General features: G+C 39.3%; 2 protein-coding genes across 8 annotated transcripts in view; both read right to left on the bottom strand.

Moving 5' to 3' along the window:
- The window catches only part of LOC114658914 (coagulation factor XIII B chain-like), a 180826-nt gene extending 175349 nt beyond the window's left edge, over positions 1–5477 (bottom strand). For both annotated transcript variants that reach the window (XM_051933313.1, XM_051933314.1), the window contains exons 1-2: positions 5327–5477; positions 1594–1779 (exon numbers count right to left, since the gene is read on the bottom strand). In XM_051933313.1, coding sequence (XP_051789273.1) covers positions 1594–1779; positions 5327–5405 — 265 coding nt within the window. In that variant the 5' untranslated portion in view covers positions 5406–5477. The remainder of the gene's footprint in view (positions 1–1593; positions 1780–5326) is intronic.
- The window catches only part of LOC114658913 (complement factor H-like), a 249862-nt gene that overhangs the window by 114118 nt on the left and 108258 nt on the right, over positions 1–27486 (bottom strand). For 3 of the 6 annotated variants that reach the window (XM_051933306.1, XM_051933310.1, XM_051933309.1), the window contains exon 16: positions 26705–26881. The exons of 1 other annotated variant lie outside the window; for it this stretch is intronic. In XM_051933306.1, coding sequence (XP_051789266.1) covers positions 26705–26881 — 177 coding nt within the window. Of the gene's footprint in view, positions 1–14603; positions 14964–21697; positions 21726–22886; positions 23007–26704; positions 26882–27486 lie in introns of those variants that run through there. 2 more of the 6 variants (XM_028811026.2, XM_051933308.1) reach the window with 2 other exon arrangements.

The raw sequence follows: 27486 nt of genomic DNA, 5'->3' as shown, positions 1-27486 counted from the left end.
AAGATCCAAGAGGACATTGGGAAGAAGATCTCTTAATCAATATATCAGAAAAGGAGTGGAAGGTAGCAAAGCAGAGAATTCACTCGAGTTCTATATGCACAAAGCATAGAATTATTCAACTAAAAATTATATATCGAGCTCATCTGTCTCGCTTAAAACTGTCCAAAATGTTTCCAGGCCAGGATCCAACCTGCGAGCGCTGCAACCAAGCTCCTGCCTCACTGGGTCACATGTTCTGGGCCTGCACCAAACTAACATCATTTCGGACAAAAATTTTTAAGTGCCTCTCAGACAGCCTTAGTATCACAATCCCTCCTAACCCATTAACAGCTGTGTTCGGTGTTCTTCCAGATGGACTTGAATTGGAGAAGGACAAGCAAACGGTGATTGCATTCACTACACTTTTGGCACGCAGACTTATTTTGTTAAATTGGAAGAATCCTAATGCTCCTCTTATAAGTCAGTGGGAAACCGATGTTTTATATTATTTGAAATTGGAAAAAATCAAATTTTCAGTTAGAGGATCTGTACAAAATTTTTTCAAAACTTGGCAGGATTTAATCAATATTATTTTAGAATAAGAGAAATAACTATTATTGCATTTAACTTCCTTCTCCATCTCTTATTTACATAGATATTTACTTCTCCCTTTCTTTTGTCTAATGTTGCCTTATTAAAAAGCTTAAAGAAATTTTCCTTTAGCTAAGCTCTCCTTCTCAGGGGTGGGGTTTGATTTGTTTTCAAATTTGTTGGGTTATAAATTGATCTGTTTATATGGAATGATTACAATGAAAATTAATAAAATAAAAATATCAAAAAAAATAAATAAATAAATAAACTGGGAGATGATTACAACACCATTGTAATGCAATCCTCTACAAAAGTTCAACAATACTAACTAGAAGGTCTTGCTTTATGTTTTATTGTCAAAAACCTTGCTAATCATGTTTGCCTTTCCTCTTTTTAATCTTTTTAATTATATTAAAGGATGCGTAACTTTCATAGTAATGATTATGTGCTGGTAAAAAAAAGAAAAAAAATTAGATGGAAAAAGCAGCTGGTAATTCTAAGAAGAAGTTTACAGAAGTGTAATGATCGTTCCAAGAAGGGAAAAGGAACTTACAAGAGAGTCAAAGAGCATATACAATAAAGATCTGATATATAAAGCTGGATATATATTTCTGTGTTTCTGTGTTTGTCCAGTATGCAAATACATGCCTTTCCTATCTCGTTCAAATTTACAGGAACCGTAGGTAATGTTTTGTTCTAAAATTTAGTGTCTGTCATCACACCAAGCAGAGTGGGATTCCCTACTTGTGTTTGCCCAATGCAAATTCATTTATTGTTTTAGTGATATTTGACATACAGTAAACTTGAGAAATGGACAAAAATACCAAACTGAAATTTCTTACACAGCACAACATTTTTCAAGAAAGTGCGTATGTGAAATTTATCCTACTAATTTGAAATTAACACTTATCTCCTACCTCCACCTGGAAAACAGAATTTTTCACATTCAAAAATCAAAGCGCTAATTAGGACGAACTTAAAAGAAAAGCTGGAAATAAATAACTTCCACCTAAGTTTACTTACTGGTGCATTGTGGGACAGGATGCCACTCTCCAGACTTACACTGTGAGGCCCCCCACTGAAGTCCTGTGATTGAAACATATTCCGCCTCACAAGAATACAATACTATTTCTCCAGGTAAATATTTATCCTTGACATTAGGAACAGATCCATTAGTAACACTGGACAAAGTGCAGACTTCCAGATTATCTGAAAAGCAACAAATAGCATAATATACGTTTAATCTCTTATGCCTAAATTACATCCCCAAAAATATAAGACTATTATTCTGCTTATGAAATACAGAATCTACAAGCAGTGAGTACATCACTCCAAAATTTTCAAAAAATATATTTATATGATTAAAAACTTTTGTTTACACCAGTATCAACTAAATTAAACACATAAAAATTAGCAGTTTTAGGAATTTCTCTCCAAAAAATAAAACAGGATTTTACTGTACATAACTAAAACAATTTATAAGGCACAGCCCTGGAATCAAGTTTCTTTTGTGCTCCAATTTGTAAGCTATCACTATGCCAAGTTTAGATGTCACCTTTGGCACAAGATGTCCCCCATTTTAGGAACATTTAGTCTGTTAAACCTAAACAATCTCTCAAAACAAGTACTGCAACTGAAGGTAGATGTTTATATAAATATAAATATATATATAGTGTGTGTGTTGTAAGAAAGACAAAATAAGCAAAAAAAGGTTTGGGGTTCTACCCGTTATATTCAAACTTCTGTGAAGAAAATATATAGTGAGTCTTAATTGATTAGAGTTATCAATTCAAAAAAAGTGCCTGTCGTTATAGCTGCTGCGGAGGAAAGGGGTGTGACCAAGGGGCTGGAGTTAGGTCTCTGGTAGGGAAGGTTCTGGAATTAAAGGCAGAATTAGGCAGGCTTCTGTTCGGAATGTCAGGAGGAGAGAGAGAGAACAGGCATTAGTGCATACCATTAACTCTTGTTCTGGCATATCACGTACAACCAAGCCCATTGACTGCCTCTTATGTGCTCATATATATGTATGTATATCTTATATATAAACATCTACGCGTGGAAGTGTGTGTGTCTGTCTGGTAAGGGCTCTGCCTCCGAGGAAACAGACAACTCGCTTAGCCTCTAATAACACAAGTGAGGCCAGCAAAACATCTTCATACCACCACACTAACACCACCATAACTGACTCTATTGTATGCTGTATTTGCTTTACACCACTTGGGGATTGACTGGTTGCTTTCTGGCAAATGGCAGATGGGCATTGATACATCCCTTGGTCAGCAGTGATTTCTGCCTTGATAATCTTCAATTCCCTTTGTGAATTCCTGGATAGTTTTGTACCCTCAGAGTAATTTTGCTGGTCTGATCACTCCTGTAAGGTCTCAACAGTATTCCAATTGGAATTTGTGAAATTAACTGTGCTTCATTGAGTACCAGAGCCAAAGAAACAGCCTTCTAGAACTTTCCAGAGTAAAAAATCTTAATCACTTTCTTCTGATATCTTCATGAATTTTATTTGACTTTGACATTATTTGTTTTTTGAATCTTTGTACTGGCAACATCATTCTAATTGTAATTGTCGAAATAATTCATGTTAATATTGAGCACAGTTGGATTACTGTAATTATCCCTTTAGAAAGGTTAATTTAACCTGCGGAAAACTCCTTAATCTGACAGTGGCTGTTTGTGTTCGATAAATTTTTTTATTAGATTAAAAATATATGTAAAATGTGTGCCTTTATTGAATATTACATTTTCCTGACAAAATTAAATAAGAGAGAAAATCAGGAAGAGGACAAACACTTATTTATGGCACTGTAAGTATATTTCATAGATAGATAGATAGATAGATAGATAGATAGATAGATAGATAGATAGATAGATAGATAGATAGATAGATAGATAGATAGATAGATAGATAGATAGATAGATAGATAGATAGATAGATAGATAGATACTTTATTAATCCCATGGGGAAATTCACAATTCATGACAACCTAAGCTCAACAGCATTTTATATAACACAGATATGCATCTACTTATTTTTTCTGCTTATTTTTACAGTTGTGGTGCAGTATAAACTGATATGTGGCCTGGGTTCAGATGACCCATTTAAGTCTACTGTATTAATCGTTTTTAGTTAACATTGTTGTTCGTTTAGCTTCATTTTACTACAGTATTTTCTTTTTGAGTTTTGTATTCTATGGGTGCTTCTCCAAGAAGTGGGGCCACCTACCCATCACTGAAGGGGACTGTCAAACAGTCCTATGTGATGCATTTAATGTGCTTATGGGGTGGTGAGTTTTCCTGTGTTTTTGTTCTTTTTTGGATTATTTCTGATCTTCCAGTCTTCTGTTACATTTTGTTCTATTTTTCTCCCATTCCTGTTTTTCTACTCATTCCTGTTGGGCTCCGTGGCCACCGCCAAGGGGAGCTGCACGGCCTAACGAGCCCGTCTGGGCAGTAACACAGCCACACCGGAGGTGCAGCCAGGAGTAGATCAACGAGCACCTGCAGCACTTCTGGGTGGGCTATAAAAGGAGCCAACAGTCACCACTCCAAGCACCAGAGTTGGGAGGAGGAGGACGAAGCTGCCTTGGGATGAGTGGAGGAGAAAGAAGAGTGTTTTGTGGTGGTGTTTTGCTTTGTGCTTTTGTGTGTTTTGGGACTGTGTTTGGGCTGAGTGACATGGGGAAGACATGGCCCCGAGCTGAAGAAAATAAATCTTTTTGTTACATTATTTCATGCCTCCATTGTCAGTCTGTGTCGGGTCGGCACCTACATAACGCCTTTACCACAATATCTAATGTCGTAAGTCACCTTGGAAAAAAGTGTAAATGTAAATAAGTACAGTACAATACAATAGTTTATTTTTGTATAGCCCAAAACCACACAGGAAGTGCCGCAATGGGCTTTAACAAGCCGGCCTCTTGACAGCCCCCCGGCCTTGACTCTCTAAGACGATAAGGAAAAACTCCCAAAAAAACCTAGTAGGGAAAAATGGAAGAAACCTTGGGAAAGGCAATTCAAATCGAGACCCCCTTTCCAGGTAGGTTGGGTTTGCAGTGGGTAAATGTTGATATCGTAATGGAATTGTGTTTGCCACTGGGATTGCTTATTTTGATGGCCTTACCTTCTGTGCCTTTTGTGGTCCTCATAATTTATTGTTGTTACAGAGCGTTTTTTAAAAGAAATCTTTCATTTATAAAGATGCCCCATTTGCCCTTTCTGTGACTAACTAACTTGATGGATTCCCTACTCTAGTGGACATCTGGAGTCATTTTTGGAACTTATTGTACTCAGAAACTCCTAGTTCACAACATAAGCAATATGAAATAAGTGACTGAAGAGATTTAAAATTATAAGCTCAAAATTTACATTCCCAGTAGTTAGTCACTTCACTCAACACTGGATACTTGCCGTGGCTCCATGCACACTTTCACTGTAGCATGGAACAACACCTTCTTATAAAGACATGTTACTAGAGATCCTGCAGTTCTTGAAAAAGTGGATTATGTAAGAGGTTGTAGGAATTTATGGAGTTCACGTTAAATCCAAGTAATCGGTGAAACACTAGTTATTGACACACTCCGTTCTTATGTCTAACCTTGACCTCACCTTGTTTGTTTTTTTCTCTCTAAATTTATTTTAGGAAGCAATAGTTCATTCGTTTACATCATGCTGGTAGATCTAAAAGTCTGTTTATTACCAAACAAGAAACTCAAGGTCACTTCAATAAAAGCTTGAGACATCTTACCTTTGTCTGTTCTGGAATCCAACATGCAGTGCGTACAGTGCAATACCAGGATCAACAGAGTTGTGAAAACTGCTCTCATTTTGACACGAATTCACTTGCTAATAAGCATTGTGATTCAATCTGTTTTTATAAACTCAGTTATTGCACCACCCTCTCAGTTATTTTCTTTGAATAATTAACTAGAACTGAACCAAACCAATGGCCAGAAAAGCTGAAACAGCACAAAGTCAACAGTCTCTTGGCTTAACAAAGATGTTTGTCATCCTTCCTGCCCCTTTTGGCGTAAATTGTCATTTAGTAAAGGATCACATTGCTAACAAATGTAATTTCTTGTAACACTTGTGAAACGTTTTCCCGTTAAAGGAGGTTATGGTTCAACTATGTGTCATATTTTTCAATGCAAACATTGTTATCAGAGGCTGAAGTAAAGTTAACCAGGTAAATAAAGTAAAATTATGAGACTTTTAAATTCTATTGAAAGTGGATGCCTCTGCACAGATGCTCATTGAGTTAAAAATTAACAACAAATCATGTTTAATGTGATGTATGTAAACACACAGTTGCTCATTATATTAGCAGACCTTGCACTGAAGAATAGAGCTGAGTGTCATACAAAAGTGAATTTTTAGAAAAATAAGGTTGCTAGTTATTGTTTTCTGCAGCACGATTTTAATTTTAAATTTTGATATTCAAAAAAACAATTTGTTTTGCTTCTGTTTTTCCATTCTTCTTTGCTACTAGATCTACCACAATTGCACGGCATTTTGTCCTATTTTTTTATAAGTAAAGTCTGGAGGAATGAACTCTTTTTGATGGCTGCTACTGTTAGGATTACATTTATAAGACTTCAAAAAGCTCTGTATGTTGAGCCACAGATCAAGTGTAGTCTTACTGTATCTAATTCAGGTCAGGTCGGGTTGGGGAGCATGCACTGGTACAACACGTTGCCACACCTACCACACGACGTAACAGCTCGGGATCCTGGTTGGCAGCCCCCCAGGCAGACAAGTGGCCCAATCCCACCCTCTATAAATGACCCTCTATCTGCCACAGCCAGGTGTTACGTGGGAGTACCCATAGCCTGGTCTAGCCACTCGATTCCTCATCAATGAGGATCTTGTGACCCGGATCACCCTCGGGGAATCGCACCACATGGCCATAGTGCCGTAACACAGTGATCCACAACCTTTTTGACAGCAAGGACCACTTTACTAGAAGCCAATTTTTCCAGGGACCGGTTGCGAGGGGGGGTGTTGTGATGGTTATGGGTTGAGGATTCTGGGCGGGTTCGTAGGCCAGTTTTATATACAATTTACATTATATTTCTATTATTATTAAGTTATAATATCATAATAGAAATTATACAACTTACCATAATGCTGAATCAGTGGGAGCCCTGAGCTTGTGTTCCTGCAACCAGACGATCCCATTTGGTGATGATGGAAAACAGTGACACACAAAGTGTGTTGCTTATGTTCAGTCTACTCCGTAATCTCGTTTTGGTTGCTGTCACTGCATAAAACATGGCTTTAGAAAGATAGGATGTTGGAAATGGCAGCAGACTTTTCAGTGCTTTTGTGGCAACCTCAGGATTTTCCTCCTTGACTTTAATCCAAAACGTGTGGAGATTTGAAGTTGTCTCAAACATACTTTTAATGCCACCATCATTTGCAACCTCAAGCAGTTGATACTCTTCAAGCACAGACAAAGTTGATTCACCTGGCTTATTCACAGATGGGTCACAGATCCATTCCTTCCCATTTCGGGGGTCTTTTGTGGTTGGGAATAATGCTCAAACTCTATTGAAAGCTGAGATAGGTGATCATACACCAGCTGGGAGAAAGAAGGCCCTGGCTTGGTATCTTTAACAACCTCTGCTAATGTTTGAAACATATCAACAATCCCAATGTTCACTTGTCGGCCCCATACAGTAAATCAAGTTTGGCTTTGAATGCAGCCACTTTATCTGCCAACTTGAACAACGGGTATCTTCTGCCTCTGCCCCACGTGCTGCTGCTCCAATGCTGCCTCAGATTTTCCTCCTCAGGCTCCTCCAGCACTCCTCCAGCCTGGCTGGATACTGAGTCTGCAGAGTGGGAAAAGGTGGGGTGCCCTAGTGCCTGAATGCCAGTTCATTTTGTGAGGTTTCTGAACTCTTTGGGGATCCCCCCCACCCAACGGTAACATCACACTGAAGTGCTGTGAGCCTGCTGTTGCCCCAGCAACAGACAAACAATCTTAAACAGACGTGGTGATCGCACTTCGGGATGCTCTTCGGCATGTTGTCCCGTTGACGGAAGTCCCAAGAGAGTTTAGAAACCTCACATTTTCTTGAATGAGTGCCACATTAATAGGAATGTTTCTTGAACAAGCATTACTGAACCACATAAAAACTATCTTCAAATGCAGCAATTCACATATGTTTGCAACCCGAGACTTTTCTTCTTTTTTTGCATATAACAAAGACATATGCACTGCATTTGTCATTCCAACAGATTGCACATCACAAACATTAACACTGCTATCTTTTTTCACGTCTGCTGTTTCTATAGGAGGGTGACAATGAGTTAAATTCAAATGGATGTTTTTCAAATGTTGACAAGCAATAAGCAAATGGTATCACTGAAAACCACAGAAAACAAAAAAGCAAAAAAAAAAAAAAACAGTACGAGGAAAGTTCGAAGAAAGAAATTTTTTTACAGTGTTTCTGTATGGGGATCGTTGTGCAAATGTAGACAACTGAGCTGCGACCACAGATCTAACTGCGCTGTGGATGATTCATTCAAGCATTTCAAGGTCACTTCTTGTAATGAAAGTATCTGCTGAATGTACTTCGTAGTAAAGAGATTTCTATAGACTCGTGTCATATGGGGAAACTGTTGGGACCATAAAAATACCTTGTTGTGTGGCACCCGGATGGGGCTCATGCCAGGCCAGAATGCCCAGGAAGACAGGAGGAGGGCTCATTCCTCCTCCAGACCGCGAGGGGGCGTCCGCCCTGGTTGTATTAGGGGCCACGGATACAGGGCTTGGAAGCCCAACCCTGTAGGGGCCCGTGGTCACCGCCAGGGGTCGTCCCCCTGCCTGAAGGACCCTGGACACCAGTACTTCCGCCACACTAGGAATTACTGGGGGGAAGAAGAGAGGGAACACCCGGAGTCCTTCTGGGAGGACTGCCGGCATTTCTGCCACACTGGGGCGTGTCCGCAGGATTGCCGGTGAACACCTGGAACACATCCGGGTACAGATAAAAGAGGCCGCCTCCCTTAATTCGAGGCTGGAGTCAGGTGGAAGCAGGACAAGGTGATAGAAAGAGAGAAGGAGGCGGTCCGAAGAGGCAAAGTGGTTGGCCTGGACTTTGGGGAAGATTGGGGTTTGTGGCACAGTAATTGTAAATAGTATTGTAAATAAACGTGTGTTGGGTGACATGAGTGTGTCTGCCTGTCTGTGTCCGAGCCAGTCTCCACAGTTGTAATACTGTCTCACCTCTGTCTGTCTCTGCGCCACTGCAAAGCCCCGCCCGCCAAGCATTCTGAAAAGTCTGAGTGAGTCTCCATTGCTGGCAGTTCTCTCACGGACCGGCTGTCAGACGGCTGCGACCCGGTGGTGGGCCGTGGACCGGGAGTTGGGGACCCCTGCCGTAACGGACGCACACTCACAATGCATGTAATGTGTCTCATTTCCGACTCCATGAGTAACCACTCAGTTGACACAAAGTCAAACCAGCAGTACCCAAGAATTCTCTGAAGAGACACAGTACCAGTACTTCGTCTCAGGTCACTGGATAGCATCCATGTCTTGCAACCATATAACAATATATCTAATTAATGTTTTCCAAATTTTCCCGGCACAATGCCAGTCATTAATACTCAAGGTGACTTGGCTGGACCACCTGCTGTTTTAATTCCAGCTCACCCCTTGGTATTGACTTTTGGTACTGTGGATTCTCAGTAACTGAAAAGACTGTTAAAAACAGACAGAAGATGTGTGTGTAAAAAATAGAGATACCAAAGATCAATGAGGCAACGATAAAAGAAAAGGTGTAGGGGATCAAGGAAGGGGAGATAGACTGAAGAAGATGTTAAATGATGGGGTTCAATGGAAAAGTGGGTCTGTAATTACAAAGCAGGTCAAAAATGTCAAGAGTCATTTACAGGAGAGAAGGATGAATGAAAAGAGCAACACTGAGGTGAATCAGAGGATGGTCTTGGAATCTTGAACTGTTTTTGGATATGAGTGACTTTGGAAGTGAAGAAGGAAGGAAAATCATTAAGAGAGATGGATGATGGTTTTGGAATAGCAGGAGGACTTTAAAGAGATGTGTGATAAAGACTAAGAAATACGCAAAAGAAGAAATAATAGCAATCGCGGAGGGGGGAAGATAGAGAAATATACTGAATAGGCAGACAACCAAGAAGGCAAAGAACAGTGGAAAAAGCCAGGGCACAGGATTTAGAGAAGGTGTATGAAAAATTGGAAACAAAGAAGGAAAGAGAATGATTTTCAGGGACAGTGAAAGCTAGAAACAAGGTTGGGAAGGATTTCAAAAAAAGCAGATGAAAGATGAGCAAGGAATGGTCTTGAGTAAGCCTGACAGGATCAACAACAAATTGAAGGGTTAGTTTGAAAAGCTATTGAGCAAAGAAAATCCAAGGGTAGTAATTGTGGATGAGATCACAATGAAGGGCTAGTACCAAGAAAATGGATGGAGGAAGTAAAAGAGGCATTGAAAAGAAAGAGAAGGCAATAGGAAAGGATGAAATACAAGTGAAAATGTGAAAGAGTTTAGTGGAAGATGGAGTAAAGGTGTTGTGGGATCTAATGTAGAAGATCTACTAACAGGAGAAAATACCAGTGTAGTGGAGGAACGGTGCTATTGTACCTACCCATTTATAAGGAGAATGACGATATTCAGAATTGTGGAAACTATAGAGGGATAAAGATGATGTCACACACAATGAACATTTGGGAAGGGGTTATGGAGTGAAGGCTTAGGGAAGAATCCACCATAGGGAAGGAGCAGGTTGGGTTTATGTTAGACACAGGAACAACTGAAGCAGTTTTTATATTTGGACAATTCTTATAAAACCATTGAAAAAAACAGAAAGGTTTGGATATGGTGTTAAATGATTTGGATAAGGCTTAGGATAGGTACCATGTTAAAAGATTTGGAGGTGTGTACGGGAGAAAGGAATACCAGAGAAGTTTGGGAAGATTGTCCAAGATATGTATGAGGGAGTGAGGACTCGAGTTAAAAGCACTGTTGGGGTAACAGACAAGTTCCCAGATAGAGTAGGTCTGTACCAGGGATCCTCTTTAAGTCCTTACTTCTTTGATCTGGTAATGGATGTGTTGCCTGATGGGATAAAAGAACAATCCCCTAGTGCAAGCTTTTTGCTGATGACATTTTGTTGTGTAGCACCAGAAAGGAGGAAATGGAAGGGACGATTTAAGATTGGAGAAGGGCTTTTGAAGACAGAAAGAAACAGGAAGAAAACATAATTTTTGAGGTTTAATTATATTCAGGATTCAGAAGTTAGTCTTCTAGGAGAGCTATTGTAAAGAGTAAATATGTTTAAATACCTAAGATCAGTGGTAGACCAAGATGGAGAATTAGATGCAAGACAACCCATAGAGAGAAGTGTGGGTGGAACAATTTTAAGGAAGTATTGTTGTGGTCAAATGAAGCTCCTGATCTTCAAAGAAAGGCACACAGAGTCACAGGAACAACAGCAGAATCAAACATTATTGTGTTATGCACACAATGACTCAGATCAAGTAAAATGAGCGCCCAGTGATGGGCAAACCTTATTTTTATTGCAATTCTTATCTCCCAACACATTTGTCATCCTCATCTGACTCCCAACAGTCCATTCCCCTCAATCCAGCTTCCAAATGGTTCCACCAATATTTCCCAGCTAAATGGGCATAACACCCTTCCTATACATCATATTTGCTTGACAGGCCCTGTTCCTGCCTGGTACCGGTCCAGTGTTTGCCACCAGTATCTCCAGCCTAAAGTTTACATTTCACATCTGAAAGAGGGGAGCTTGCTCTCCTCACCCCTCTTTGCATACTTGACCTTTGACTTATAATATATTGGTGGTTTCTAGCTTTCTCAGATACATAAAAATATGTAATCATAACACATTTCCAGTTTAACCCTTACAGTGCTAGTGCACAATAAGATATAACACTTGTCTTTTTATGTGCTCATGATTCTCTTTGAATACATACAAATAATCAGTGCTATACATATATCCCTCTATAGTATCAGGTGTACTGTAAATTCAAAGAGTCAAGATGAGGTTTAAAGGTGAGGATTTAAGACAGAGACAAGACCAGCAATGATGTATGCAGCTGAGAAATGGCCAGTAAAAGAAGTGCAGGACAAGAACTTGGATGTGGCAGAAAAGAGAATGTTGAGATGAATAAGTGGTGTTACAAATAAGACTATCAGAGGTACAACAAGAATAGGAGAGATATCTAAGAAAGTAAAGAGAAGCAGACAATAAATATGTGGGCAAAAGAGTGGTGGGGAAGGAAGTACAGTGAAAGAGAAAGTGAGGAATACTAAAATGGAGTGGATGGATAAAATAAAAGAAGATGTGAAAGAAAGGGTTTGACTGAGAAGGACGTGCAGGACCAAGCTGTATGGAAAAGGTTAGTCAATCACTTAGACTCCATATCTTCTTCTTCTTCTTCTTTGACATGCTCTTATTAGGGGTTGCCACAGTGGATCATCTTCATCCATATCTTTCTGTCCTCTGCATCTTGTTTTGTCACACCCACCACCTGCATGTCCTCTCTCACCACATCCATAAACCTCTTAGGCCTTCCTCTTTACCTCTTGCCTGGCAGCTCTATCGATAACACCCTTTTCCCAATATACCCAGCATCTCTCCTCTGCACATGTCCAAACCAACGCAATCTCGCCTCTCTGATTTTGTCTCCCAAACGTCCAACTTGAGCTGACTCTCTAATGTACTCATTTCTAATCCTGTCCATCCTCGTCACACCCAATGCAAATCTTAACATCTTTAACTCTGCCACCTCCAACTCTGTCTCCTGTTTTTTGGTCAGTGCCACCGTCTCCAACCCATATAACATAGCTGGTCTCACTACTGTCCTGTAGACCTTCCCTTTCACTCTTGTTGATATCGTCTGTCACAAATCACTCCTGACATTCTTCTCTACCCATTCCACCCTGCCTGCACTCTCTTTTTTACCTCTGTTCCACAAACTCCGTTACTCTGAATTATTGATCCCAAGTATTTAAACTCATCCACCTTCACCAACTCTACTCCCTGCATCCTCAACAATCCACTGACCTCCCTCTCATTTACACACATGTATTCTGTCTTGTTCCTACTGACCTTCATTCCTCTCCTCTCTAGAGCAAACCTACAACTCTCCAGGGTCTCCTCGACTTGCTACCTTCTCTCGCTACAGATCACAATGTCATCAGCAAACATCATAGTCCACAGGGACTCCTGTCTAATCTCGTCTGTCAACCTGTCCATCACCTCTGCAAATAAGAAACGGCTCAGAGCCAATCCCGGATGTAATCCCACCTCCAAGCTGAATGCATCCGTTACTCCTACCGCAGACCTCACCACTGTCACACTTCCCTTGTACATATCCTGTACAACTCTTACATACTTCTCTGCCACTCCCGACTTCCTCCTACACTATCACAACTCCTCTCGAGGCACACTGTCATATGCTTTCTCCAGGTCCACAAAGACGCAATGCAACTCCTTCTGGCCTTTTTCTATACTTCTCCATCAACACCCTCAGAGCAAACATTGCATCTCTGGTGCTCTTTCCAAGAGCCATATAGAAGCGGGAAAAGATGAAGAAAAGAAGAAGTGATCAGGTTTTCATGAAATATGTCTATAGAATAACAATGAACAGATTCTTCTGCATTATGAGGAGAGAAAATATGTGTGCTGAATTTTATGGTATATCACATCACAGTAAGTGAGAAGTAATAAACTTGCATATGTCTAGGTGCTGCACCCAAGTATATAACACACTAAAAAACTGACAACCTCCTTAATTTCTTCAGCTATTAATTAAATTCGAATACCTGTCAAATTAAGTAAATTTGTGTACCTCACAAGTCTGTTAATGACAAAATAAATTCACTATTCAAAGTACTAATGTAAAGTGTACAGCGTTGGGGAATGTTATTTTTAAAAGCAACTTATTTACATTACTCATTACTTACAACAAATTACTAAATAAGTTACTTAGGGTTTTATTAAAAAATGTAATAGGTTATAAATAGTGTGTTACTTTTGCATTAATTTTTCTTCCTTTGTATGAAAAACGGGCCATTTCACTGGCTAACATTTATTATTAAATCCTTGATCACTTTTCTTGTATTTTATAAATACTGTAATGCCCCTGGGACCTGAGAGGCAAATGTTCACACTTGTCTGAAGGAGTGGGAATGCCTGGAGAATGCAGTTATAAAAAGCAGCCCCCTGAATATCGGATGGAGGTGGCACAGACAGCACTAAAGAGCCCTGCGATCGCATATCCCAGCTGATAAAGCCTATCGGCTACTTGCCTTACACCCGGTGTTGGTGTGATGATCACTGGCTCCCTGTTACAATAAACAGTGCAGACCAAATTTACCCTTTGGCACATATAGGATAATATGCATACTTATAACTTTTGTTCAGTATGTTTTCATTTGACATGTTCACAGTGGTCGCTAGAACTGAATGACAAAAATGACACCAGCGGTGACACGCTGTCAATAACATGTGCTGGGTTTTGACCTTTGAACTCTGCACATTACACATTGTAATGTTCTATTTTAAAAGAATTTGTTTAAAAATAAACATTTACTACAACTTAATATCCATAATAACCTATCCATTTCTTAAGTATAAATTGAATGAATTGAAGAATTTATTTTATCTTTTATTGTGTCTGTCTGTAGTGCCCCCTATTTAAATTCACCTATGGGGGATGAAAAGAACCCTGCAGAAGACTCTGGAAAAGCTTTCCATGTCTTTTTAGAACAGCCAGTGTCATTTGAGGTAGCTGAACTCATTCAATCTCATTCAATTAATGCTCTGTCTGGCAGCTGCTATAATATACAGTATTTCTGTCTTCATATATTCTGAAATTCACTCTACCTCTACACAGTTTTTACTCCATACTAAATATTCCAAAATTCAGCATATTTCCTACATATATTTAATAGGGTTTGAATAATTTAATAGGAACTACTTTCATTTAAAGAAAAACAAAGAAATAATTGAGATTACTCAAAGTGAACTTTATTCTTCTACCTTCTATCTTACAGGTTTATAAGTTTATACAATTATTATTATCACATGTCACAAAGACCTTTTCTAGTTTGAATCCATTACAATCAAGTCACTAATATGAATTGATTTTTTATGAGAGATTCTTTCACAATAATAAAACATACAAAGCAGTTCAAAGCATAGACATATGAAACAATTCAAGTTAAAAAAAATCAATTAATTAAAATATGTAGGCTTTCTGAAACAGTGAATGGTCACAACATTGAACAATACAAAATAAAAAACCTGATGGTCAGAATAATCAATAAAATCTGCCTGCACGTCGGGCATTCTCCAGCATCTTCGCTCTAAAGGATAAAAGAAAACAAATCAGTTATTAATAAATGTGAATTCTGCTTTGGTCATTGAGCTACATCACTGGTACTCCAGTGTTGGATTAGACATATGGTGCTATATTTAAAATATAAGAAAATAACGTGTTTTTTTTATTCATTTTTGTTCTCTAATGATAATTTTAATTATTATATTAAAATAAATATCACTTGTTAAATGGAGTATGATTAATTTCGTTAACACATTTGTTTAAATCATATAAAACAGATGTGGATATAAGACAAAATGGACATTCATAATGGAAAATTAAAATGATGAGAAATGGAACACAAAAAAGTGACAATTATGGCAGCCATTGTTGAAGCACAATCATGAAAAATAAATATACACAGGGTTTATAAATATTTGAATATAGAAATTAAAATACTGAATAGCCTTTGTTGTCTTACAAGCCACCACAAATGTTAATTTTCGTCGATATGAAGACCAAGTCTGGGTGGATTTTAAAACATACGCTGCTAGCACTGACACCTGCCCTGTACACCTTGCTGCAGCAGGTCTGGGTGTTTGGTGTGTGGCTGCATGTTTGTGATGCGGCATTACAGTCTCAGCATTTCTCGCAGCTATGGCAGCACGCATGCTGTGGCTCAGTTAGATTGTTATGTTTGTTGCTCACATGTCAACTTCCATTTTCTACAGAAAAGATTATGAAATGAAAGAACCTGAAAAGCCTAAAAAGTAAACTGCCTCATTAAACAATATTTATTGAAGAGAAAATGTCTTATTAGGATCTGATATGATCACTAATATTATTATTAATCTAATTATATTTAAATGTTGTGTATTTTGGTATTATGTAAGCAAAAAGGAGGTCATTTGTTGAGCCAGGGAATGCTTAAATATTTGCATAAAATATTATGTGTTCCCATTACGAATATTTATCTGATGAATGGATTTTCAGGAACATGTTTTGGTCATAAAATTGGGGGCAAACTACAGGGTGTCCCACTCGGGAGTACAACTTTAAAAATGCGAATTACTCGCGAACGCCTGAACGTAAAGGCGAGCTGTAAGAACTGAACATACCTGTATTTAGTGGAAAACAAGTCCACATTACAAAAGGTGCTGAAAATGTCCTCCCCCAACGTCCGCGCACAAGGAAATGCGACGCTCCATATTTGAGAATGTCTTCTGCAACATGTCACTGTCGATGGAAACAATTTCACGCTTGATGTTTGCTTTCAGTTGTTCGATGGTCCTGGGTTTGCTTGCATAAACCTTGCCCTTTAAATATCCCCATAGAAAAAAATCTGGGGGAGTTAAATCGGGCGATCGAGGTGGCCACAAACCTTTGGAGATCACCCTGTCTCCAAAAAACGATCGGATCTCTTCCATACTGGCATGAGAGGTATGGCACGTTGCCCCGTCCTGTTGCCCCATAGCAGCGCCCGCCTCTTTATGAAACAGAATCAATTCTTCATTAAATAAGGAATATTTTGAACCTTGTTGCATGATGATACATGCACGCGTTGCATAGTAATTCACATTTTTAAAGTTGTACTCCTGAGTGGGACACCCTGTATATATATATATAGTATATACAGTATCTATATATAATATGTCAGTGTGCTTATTCTGCATAATTCCAGGTGAAAATGAAGCAACAATGCAAGTCCAAACACGGGCAGTCTTCCAGTACAAACCAACAAGTAAATAAGTTCACTTCTCCATGTTTCTTGTTTAGTTTCTTAAGAATTCCAATACTTCAGAGTCTCCGGATAACTGGCTCCTTCCTTCCTCCTTCCTTATATATATAGTAAGAGATGCCCCGGATATGGAGGGATGGGGGAAGGCAGCTTTGTTAGAGGACTGCCTCCCCCAAGACCATAGATGGCAACTCCCCTGGAGAGCAGCGGTACCTCGGATTCTCACAGGGCATCCTGTCACTTGGAGTTCAGTATCTCAGCCCTGTTAGCTGCCATGCGTGCCATAAGTGTATGCTGTGGAAAGACCTGGAGAGTCATACTGCCCTCATAGCCCAGAAGTACTAGTGAGTCATGAGGATGAAAATCCAGAAGTACTTCTGGGCTGAAGAGCAGAAGCACTTCCGGGTTGGACCATATATAAAGGACTGCTGTGAACCCAACAGGCGAGACAGAGTCGGGTGGAGGTGGAGAAAGCTTGCTGGGAGTTATGGAGGAGAAAATAGAGAGAGAATTGTGATTATTATTATTGTACTTATTTGCCTGTTTAATAAGGCTGAGATGATTGGGGAGCACTGTTGGAGAAGAAAAGAATTTAAAATACTTCTTTGTGCTTTTACCTGGTGTCCTGAGTGTCTGTCTGTTGGGTTTAAAGGGGCAACAGTGACCCCTAGCATCCACTATATATATATATAATAATATATATATATATATGGTTGAAATAGTTTACCGTCAAATAAATGCAAAGAGTACACGACACGTGTTTCGCCCTCATTATGGGCTCATCAGGTGTACACACTCCACTGCACTCCCTCTCGGGAATCGAACCTCGGACGTCAGCGTCAGAGGCGATGCCCCTAACGTTGCGCCACGGCGTGTGGTTCGTTTATTTGACAGCATGTAGATCGGGGTAATTACATTCACGGCATTCGAAGTCTGTGTCACAATCTGATTGTATGGGTGGTTACCTACCAGGTAACGCTTGTGGTTGGCCAGCAATCTGCTAACATCCGCCACGGTGCCCTCAGTTTGTGAGGAGCAGATCATAGAATGGTTGAAATAGTTTACTGTCAAATAAATGCAAAGAGTACACCACACGCCGTGGCGCAACGTTAGGGGCATCGCCTCTGACGCTGATGTCCGAGGTTCGATTCCCGAGAGGGAGTGCAGTGGAGTGTGTACACCTGATGAGCCCAGAATGAGGGCGAAACACATGTCGTGTACTCTTTGCATTTATTTGACAGTAAACTATTTCAACCATTCTATGATCTGCTCCTCACAAACTGAGGGCACCGTGGCGGATGTTAGCAGATTGCTGGCCAACCACAAGCATTACCTGGTAGGTAACCACCCATACAATCAGATTGTGATACAGACTATGAATGCCGTGAATATATATATATATATATATATATATATATATATATATATATATATATATATATATATATATATATATATATATATATACACACACAGTATATATAGGGCGGCACAGTGGTAGCACTGCTGTCTTGCAGTTAGGAGACCTGGGTTCGCTTCCCGGGTCCTCCCTGTATGGAGTTTGCATGTTCTCCCCATGTCTGCGTGGGTTTCCTCCGGGCGCTCCGGTTTCCTCCGATAGTTCAAAGACATGCGGGTTAGGTGGATTGGTGATTCTAAATTGGCCTTAGTGTGTGCTTGGTGTGTGGGTGTGTTTGTGTGTGTCCTGCGGTGGGTTGGCACCCTGCCCGGGATTGGTTCCTGCCTTGTGCTCTGTGTTGGCTGGGATTGGCTCCAGCAGACCCCCGTGACCCTGTGTTCAGATTCAGCAGGTTGGAAAATGGATGGATGGATATATCTATATATAGAAATAAAGATAGATAGAGAGAAGTGAAGGTCTGTAATATGTTTTGCCTATTTGTAGCTAAAAGTCCACAAAGGGGGATGAGTCACGTGTCTTAAAATAGTTTTTTATTCCTAAGCTTTCAACTCCTACCAGGAGTCATCATCAGAGGAAAATGATATTCGACATACAGGAATCAAAGTTATCCTTGAGATGAACAAAAAAAGGTGAGAAACAGCATCAGTTTACACTGAAAGAAAGACTAACAATCCTGGAAAATGTGGATTCTGGCATGAAAAAAAATGAAGTGACAAAAGCATTTTGGAATCGTGCCTTCATCTTCACCTAACAATTCATTTTAATTCTGTATTTTTATTTTAAAAAGTTACATCTAACATCTGTTTCAAATAAAATATTTTTTGCAGTTTAAGAAGTGCTGTTTTTTATATAGGTATTGTCAAAATTTGGTCAAAGAGTTGCACGAGAGACAGGACGGTGAGTCCAGGTTTTCAAGGAAAATACAGGTACTTTATTACTGTATAGAGAAGGTAGGTACAGTCTAAAGACTTCATTTGTATAGGAACTGTTAGGAGCCGTGACACAGGCAATCATCCTGCTTTGGCTCCCATGTTCTTCTTTGCTGTGGCAGACTTGGTCTGGAGAAGACATATCAGGAGAGTGTAAGGAAGAGCAGATCAAAGCCCGGTGTTAAATGTTAAACACTTTAGACAAGCCCAGTACGCCATGACCCTGATCCTGTAGAGGACAACCAATTGTTTTATTGGTTTGGTTTACTGTTTACCTTACACAGCAGAGCAGCTATGGAGCTGTCCTTGCACGGCTGCTAGCAGACATGGTGAATTGCTGGCGGCCCCGGTCATAATACTAAACGTACCCATATTTGTTATAACGAAAGTTTTGTCATAATGAAATATTTTTATGGTCCTGTGAGTTATATATACAGTGAGGAACATAAGTATTTGAACACCCTGCAATTTTGCAAGTTCTCCCACTTAGAAATCATGGAGGGGTCTGAAATTCACATTGTAGGTACATTCCCATTGTGAGAGACAGAATGTAAAAAAAATTCAGGAAATCACATTGTATGATTTGTACAGAATTTATTTGTATTGCACTGCTGCACATAAGTATTTGAACACCTGGCAATCAGCAAGAATTCTGGCTCTCAAAGACCTGTTACTCTGCCTTTAAGAAGTCCACCTCTACTCCACTTAGTAATCTTAATTAGTAGCACCTGTCTGAGCTCTTTAAACACACCTGTCCACCCCACAGTCAGTCAGACTCCAACTACTACCATGGGCAAGACCACAGAGCTGTCAAAAGACACCAGAGACAAAATTGTGGACCTCCACAAGGCTGGAAAGGGCTACGGGGCAATTGCCAAGCAGCTTGGTCAAAATAGATCAACTGTTGGAGCAATTGTCAGAAAATGGAAGAGGCTAAAGACGACTGTCAGTCTCCCTCGGACTGGGGCTCCATGCAAGATCTCACCTCATGGGGTATCACAGATGATAAGAAAGGTGAGGAATCAGCCCAGAGCTACACGGGAGGAGCTGGTCAATGACATGAAGAGAGCTGGGACCACAGTTTCAAAGGTCACTGTCGGTAGAGCACTATGCCGTCATGGTTTCAAATCACACATTGCACGGAAGGTTCCCCTGCTCAGGTCATCACATGTCCAGGCCCGTCTGAAGTTTGCCAATGACCATCTGGATGATCCAGAGGAGCCATGGGAGAAAGTCATGTGGTCAGATGAGACCAAAATAGAACTTTTTGGTCTAAACTTCACTCGCCGTGTTTGGAGGAAAAAGAAGGAGGAGTTGCATCCCAAGAACACCATCCCTACTGTGAAGCATGGGGGTGGAAACATCATGCTTTGGGGGTGCTTTTCTGCAAAGGGGACAGGACGACTGCACTGTATTAAGGAGAGGATGAATGGGGCCATGTATTGTGAGATTTTGAGCAACAACCTCCTTCCCTCAGTCACAGCACTGAAGATGGGTCGTGGCTGGGTCTTCCAACATGACAATGACCCGAAGCACACAGCCAGGATAACCAAGGAGTGGCTCCGTAAGTAGCATATCAAGGTTCTGGAATGGCCTAGCCAGTCTCCAGACCTAAATCCAATCGAAAATCTTTGGAGGGAGCTGAAACTCTGTGTTGCTCAGTGCCATCCCCGGAACCTGACAGATCTAGAGGAGATCTGTATGGAGGAGTGGGCCAAAATCCCTGTTGCAGTGTGTGCAAACCTGATCAAGAACTACGGGAAATGTTTGACCTCTGTAATTGCAAACAAAGACTTCTGTACCAAATATTAACACTGATTTCCTCAGGTGTTCAAATACTTATGTGCAGCAGTGCAATACAAATAAATTCTGTACAAATCATACATTGGGATTTCCTGATTTTTTTTTTACATTCTGTCTCTCACAGTGGGAATGCACCTACAATGTGAATTTCAGACCCCTCCATGATTTCTAAGTGGGAGAACTTGCAAAATCGCAGGGTGTTCAAATACTTAAGTTCCTCACTGTATATAGTGTATTTTAGTTCTGTAAAAAGTAATGCAAAGATTTATTTTTTTCATTTAACTATATTTACAAAAGAAGACATTGCATTTGTCTTCTTAACTGCACCTACAGAGAAAAGAACAAAAAGTGCAGGTTTAAAGGCTTCACCTATGCGATGGACCATGCTTGTCTAGACATACTCTGTACTCCTCAAGGCTTTTACTATCAGTGATGTTTTCTGTTAAAATTCTACATGCAATAGTGAGAAAAAAATTCTTAGACTAGTTTGAGTCGGTCTTCAAGGCAGCTATTTTTCCTGATTTGCTAAAGGTAACTGGTGCATTTAATGGGTGACAATCATCAGCTAAGATGAGTCCCAGTTTTTCTCAGCTTTGCCCTCTGGTACATTTGTTCAAACCAGCTACCTCAGCTCCAGATTTTTTTTAACTTGGATTTCTCAGGCCATGAAACCAGTCAGTAATAACTAATTGACCAAACGAAGATAGAAGGGTAGCATGATATCTACATCCACAATGCTGGCATTTAAAACTGGGTTTTTTTTTGGCATTAAAAGTCCAAATTAGATTCTCATCACTGTGAATACCTAGATGTTTAGATCTTGTCTTCCCACGCAAAGTCGGATACTGTAAAGTATGCCAGTTCTGATATGGAAAAAATAAAACACTCACCTTTAACTTAACATTGTTGTACCTGGACCTGCAAAATATTTTTTCATATTATTATTTATTTCCTACATTAATCAATGTTTTCAAGTTTTCACATAAACATTTTTATACATATATTTTATACTTTTAACTACTGTTATCTAACCGTCCATCCAATTTTCTTATCCTACTCACAAATCAGAAATAACTGTTGTGGAACTGAAGTCACACACACATACACAGGCACACACAAACGTTAACTTAAATCACATAAATTTGATGTTAGAGATAAAATTAGAATAACTAGAGACATCCCATACATGCAGGGTGAAAAATATTTGATGTACATGCAGAAAAACGCCTAGACAGTGAGAGTCCCATACAAGTTGCAAGAGAACAACACTGTGATACCATTGTTGGAAGAAAAGGTGTCACTTTGGGTGATAAAGATTGTCATATGTTATGTCTCGGGGCAGGAGAACAAGAAAGACAGAGTGGCATACTGGACAGTGAGGAGAGCAAGGTACCCACAGTGCAAAGCAAGGGCACAGACAGCAAACAGTCATGGAATGCCAGTAAGAAGCCTTAAGAATTCTTCAACAAATGATCGAAGCAAAGTGGGAATCTGGGACTGGTAGGACATTTACAAGTAAAGCCATATTTACAGGAAATACTGTCCTTCTAGGCCTATAGGCAGCAGGACATGTTCTCTGACACAGAGATACAGTACGGGATTATTCTGTTCGTTAAGGGGCTGACCAGGTGGAAGTTGTCATGGAGAGAAAATAAATTAAGGAACACTCAGGGACACTCATATCTCAAGAGTGAAATAAAAGGTCAGACCAGGTGACTTCTAAATTGATGTAGCCAAAGAAGGATTGTTCTGGATGCCAAAGATACTTTAGGACCTGACCCCGGAAATGACTCCTAAAGATAATGAAAGCAACTTTATCCAAGACTACTTTTTTCATTCTTATTTTTTCATGCTTTAAACACCTTTTTTGATCAATTTTGTGTCTTTGCATTACTTTGGGTGTGGCACAATACCTGTATGGCATTCTCCTTTAACAGACTATATTACTGTATATCAAAAATTAACATCAGAAGAAATATTACTCATTTATTGGTATTTACATAAATATTTGTTACCAGAATAAAATTAACAGATAAAAACAAAACAAGACCAGTGTCTCTATAAATATATCCTACTTACATGCGTGAAGTAATTCTCCATTTTCACATGTCACTAGTTTATACGATGGACAATACATTTTTTTGGTTTTTTGGTGCTGGAGTTTATATTTTGTCCCACCATATTGCCAGGAACAAGGTTCTGTAAAAGGAAAAAGCAAAAATACAAAAGCTTTTTAAAGAAAATCAAATCAATATAAATAGTACTGTAGAAGGTGGATGAACTTAAAATTACAATGATATCCATCCATCCATTATCCAACCCGCTATATCCTAACTATAGGGTCACGGGGGTCTGCTGGAGCCAATCCTAGCCAACACAGGGCGCAAGGCAGGAAACAAACCCCGGGCAGGGTGCCAGCCCACCGCAGGGCATGCACACACACACACACCAAGCACACACTAGGGACAATTTAGGATCGCCAGTGCACCTAACCAGCATGTCTTTGGACTGTGGGAGGAAATCGGAGTACCCGGAGGAAACCCATGCAGACACGGGGAGAACATGCAAACTCCACGCAGGGAGGACCTGCATGATATACCTTTTGAATTACTTTTTTATAGTATTTATGAGTTAATTTATAATTTATTACATCATATACTATAGTGGTTAGACTTAAAAGAAATATAGAAATTAAAACCATCCAAAAGAGACAAAGCAAGTGATGCCTACCTAAGAAATAGTACGTGACATCACCCTTTGATAACTCATCTGGCAGGCATCTGTCTTTATTATTCATCTCATGGCTTTATTTGTAGTATATTCAGTGATCAGCTTTAAGAAATGGCAGAAGGTTTACCTGACCAATGTTTTTCTACAGACATGGAGGAGATCATTGAGATTTATATTAACAGAAGAATCCTTGTCCAAAAAGGAGAGAGAGACGGTTCATATGATGTTAGAGATCAGCGGAAGGAAATGGCCGTATTATAAGACAAAAGTGATCTGACAACTTTGTATGATATAGAATAATTCATCTGGGGTGCAAAAGCACTTGTAGTAATACAGCATTTCATAAAGAAAGGATGGACAGAAGAGTGTTGACACATAATCCGTATCTGCATGGCCTTTTCATTGGGTTCACATCAACAATGACTGGTGTGTCAGGAGGAGGATAACTGGCAATTGTAAATTAGCCTTCTGTGTGCCCTGTGATGGACTGACTTGGTGTCCAATGTTGCTGCTGGTATGAGCTGCAGCTCTTGCAACACTGAAGTTGGAAAGTGGAAATTAGAGAATGGATAAATAGATGATAAAATGAAGTTTTTTACAGTTAATTTTTATTATAGGGTAACTCTTGGTACTTATGAAACATCTTGAAATATGTCTGTTAAATTAACACAATGGCTACTAGATTGCCAAGTGCTGTGTTGGCTACATAACCTTTACTGAAATTCTTCATCAGATGGTGACTACATTTAAACTTATCCTTAACTAAGCTTATTATCGTTGTGTTTTTGGAATAAGTATTTTGAAACACATGGGACATCTTTGATTTAACATTTTAGTGACACCATCAAGGCCAAATGTCAAAAGAAAAAAACATTTATTGACAAAACTGTATGGAACAGGGCATTGGGGAACACAGAGTATGAGTAAGAAGGATAAATTAAGATCTACAGCCACTCTTCTCATTACTAAACTCAAGGCCAGTTCCCCATCCGTCATGCAGGTTTCTTTACCCACCTTTCAGCCAAAGTGTACTTTATTACAGGTCTCATCCCGCTTACACTGTCCATTTTTCTCCATGCTCTGGTCTCTCCACTCTCACCAGTTGAGAACTTACCTTCAGCCATTCTTCCACCTCTACACTCCCTTGTGGACTGATTGGAAGGAGCCATCAATCCCTGGTCAGAAATCCCTTCACTAATGACTTTTGAGGTCAGGCACTTACTGTGCAACTCCTGGGATTATCCTCCTAGGACTTACCCTACTGACTCTATGTGTCCATATAATCCTGAACTGCATCTCTTATATAAATGGAGAGGCAAATCCCAGTTAGATCACCTATGACAGAAAGTAGCAGGGGGCCATATATTACATAAAAGGCCTCGCTGCTGACATCTGTTGGACTCAAGAACTGCTGTTGCAATAACGTGTTCTCAGTATTGCTAGAACGATATTTAGGCCTGAGAGATACAATATTAGTGATGCCAAATAATGATTATTAATAAGTGAATATATGTGAATGAAATACATAAGCATGAACATTATTTATTTTTTGTGATTTGAGGCATATATCATGTTGTAGCATTTATCACACTGTATTAACAGTATATTTAGATATCTATGGCCAATGTCATTCATCAGTCATCAATTGTTAATGTACAGATCTCAGTTTTATTTACTTACATTTCTATTAAGTTTTCATTAATTATATCTTTCATGCATTACTTGGTATTTGTAAGGCACCACAAATAAAGTTCACATGTATGTCCCTACATGAAATCCCAAATAAATGCTCAGAAACAGCAATAAATGGAATTTATTTATTTATGGACTAAAGCTATCAACATTCATAGGTGCAATACCAATAATAAGAGGAAGGAATAGTAGGAAAAGAAAACTACTCAAAACTACAACAAAGGCAACAGGAAAACAATACCAACTATGCATATTAACAACAGTTGTCTTAAGCATCTTATGTGACTACCTGTTCCAGTAACCGCTACCACACAGAGTCAACAGGCCTGTAAATCTGCAGTTGTGGCATCTAATCCCATTTCAGCTCGAGGGTCTGATGAATTTATTGTCAGGCAGATATCTATGTCTCAGGATCCAGGTCAGGCTAAATGTGCTTTTTGAATATGATGAGATGTATGAGAGAAGGCACAACAACACAACACCTGCACACCAACATTTATTCCTTAGTACTGTAGTTGTGACAACAGTCACTGTGCGTGACTCAGTATTTTCCTGCTGTAGATTCTTGTTGTGTAGAAGATTTGAGCCTCTGACAGAGCACATTACTCTGTGTTGAGCAGTAGGAAGCTCAGTAAGAACACACCTACTCACTGTGTTGTCACTGGTAAACGGTCAACTGTTTCAGCGACGGTATTATGGCAGATCTGATACGATCTCTTTGATGGACTGACACACTGGTGCTCCTCTGGTGTGCTCCCTCAAGCTGATCTTGAATGGTTATCTCTCTTGACAGTCTGGCAAATCTTTCCCTGTAGTCAGGACCCAGTCGAGCAGCTTTATTATTGTCTGGCCATTCTGGCACAAGATGTGCCAGTCTACTGCATGTCAATTGCACTTTCACTTGCTTCTTGTGACAACTGAGGCATTCTGAAATGCACCAAAAACTGAACAAGTGTGTCTTTTGTCTTGTCATTTTAAAAGGGACCTGATCAGACATTTTTACAGTTGGACATTGATTGATAAAAGTGCAATTAACAAGCTTTATTGTGTTTGGCAAGTTGCAAAGCCTCATTGTGCAAACTGTATGCTGGTCAGAGGGCTAAAACAAATAGAAAACTTTTCAATAAAGTACATAAGATATAAATTAATATAAAAAAGAGTTTACCACACACACTCATATATATGATTCACAACACCCCATCACTTTATTGTGTTGTAGGTTTACGTTTAAGTGGATAATTTTGCTATTTTTTGTTCATCAGTCTACACTCAATAAATCATAATGACAAAGTGAAAACATGTTTTAAGAAATACTAGGAAATTTACTAAAAAATCAAAACTGAAATATGTGTTCAAATTTGTTAACTCACTATCAAGCAAAGTGATGAAACCCACAGGAGAATAAATTGAGAAGCACTGTGTTTATGACTATAATAACATATTTCTGAAATTAAAATTTAAAATTTAAAACTTACTCATGCACTGAGGTGGTTTGGACCAGACTCCTGCTGAACATGTGACAGTTTTGTCTCCTTCAACCACATGGTCTGATTTACATTTGTAGTTAACACGACTACCATCTTCATACCATGGTTCAACTTCACCATCTATGTCTCCATTTGCAATTTTAGGAGGCATTAAACATATCCCATCTGAAAAATATATCACAAGCTTATTCAACGATTAAATCTTAACCATTTTGTTTCAGATGTTTAATGATGGAGTGCATTTTAAACAGTTGATTTTAATCCTGCAAAGTATACTCTAAACAGCAGAGAGAAATTAGTTCCCTCTGAAACAAACAGGACAAGAATAATAGGAAGGTATGGGAGAGAAGTGAAAAGCTAAATGTAATGAACTGGTCATACTGACATGTAATGAAGTTGGACATTGTCCTCTCTCTTATTAGCTTCTATTCTTAGTAAACCTTTTGAAAATCCCCAGTAAAGTGCAACTAAATAAAACAATGAACATTGAACAGGTAACAGTCAAAGTCTGGAAGAGGATAATAACTTAGGTATGTGAACAAAGGGATCAAATCTTCAAATATGCAACTCTGTTGTGCTACTGAAAAGTAAGACAGTAGTTAACTTTACTTAGGATGAATAAAACATTTACATATACTGTAGTGCTGAATTGAAAACAAAAATAAAACAGGCAAAGGTTATTTCCAAGTATTAACAAAATAAAAAAGGGTTAGAGACACATTTTTGCTGCATAGCCTTTATTAGACATGTCATCAGTTTGTCAGTAACAG

Source organism: Erpetoichthys calabaricus, chromosome 10 (genome assembly GCF_900747795.2).
Source record: "Erpetoichthys calabaricus chromosome 10, fErpCal1.3, whole genome shotgun sequence".
Lineage (NCBI taxonomy): Eukaryota > Metazoa > Chordata > Cladistia > Polypteriformes > Polypteridae > Erpetoichthys > Erpetoichthys calabaricus.
Note: the sequence above shows the minus strand (reverse complement) of the source record. Positions and strands in the feature narration are given on the sequence as shown.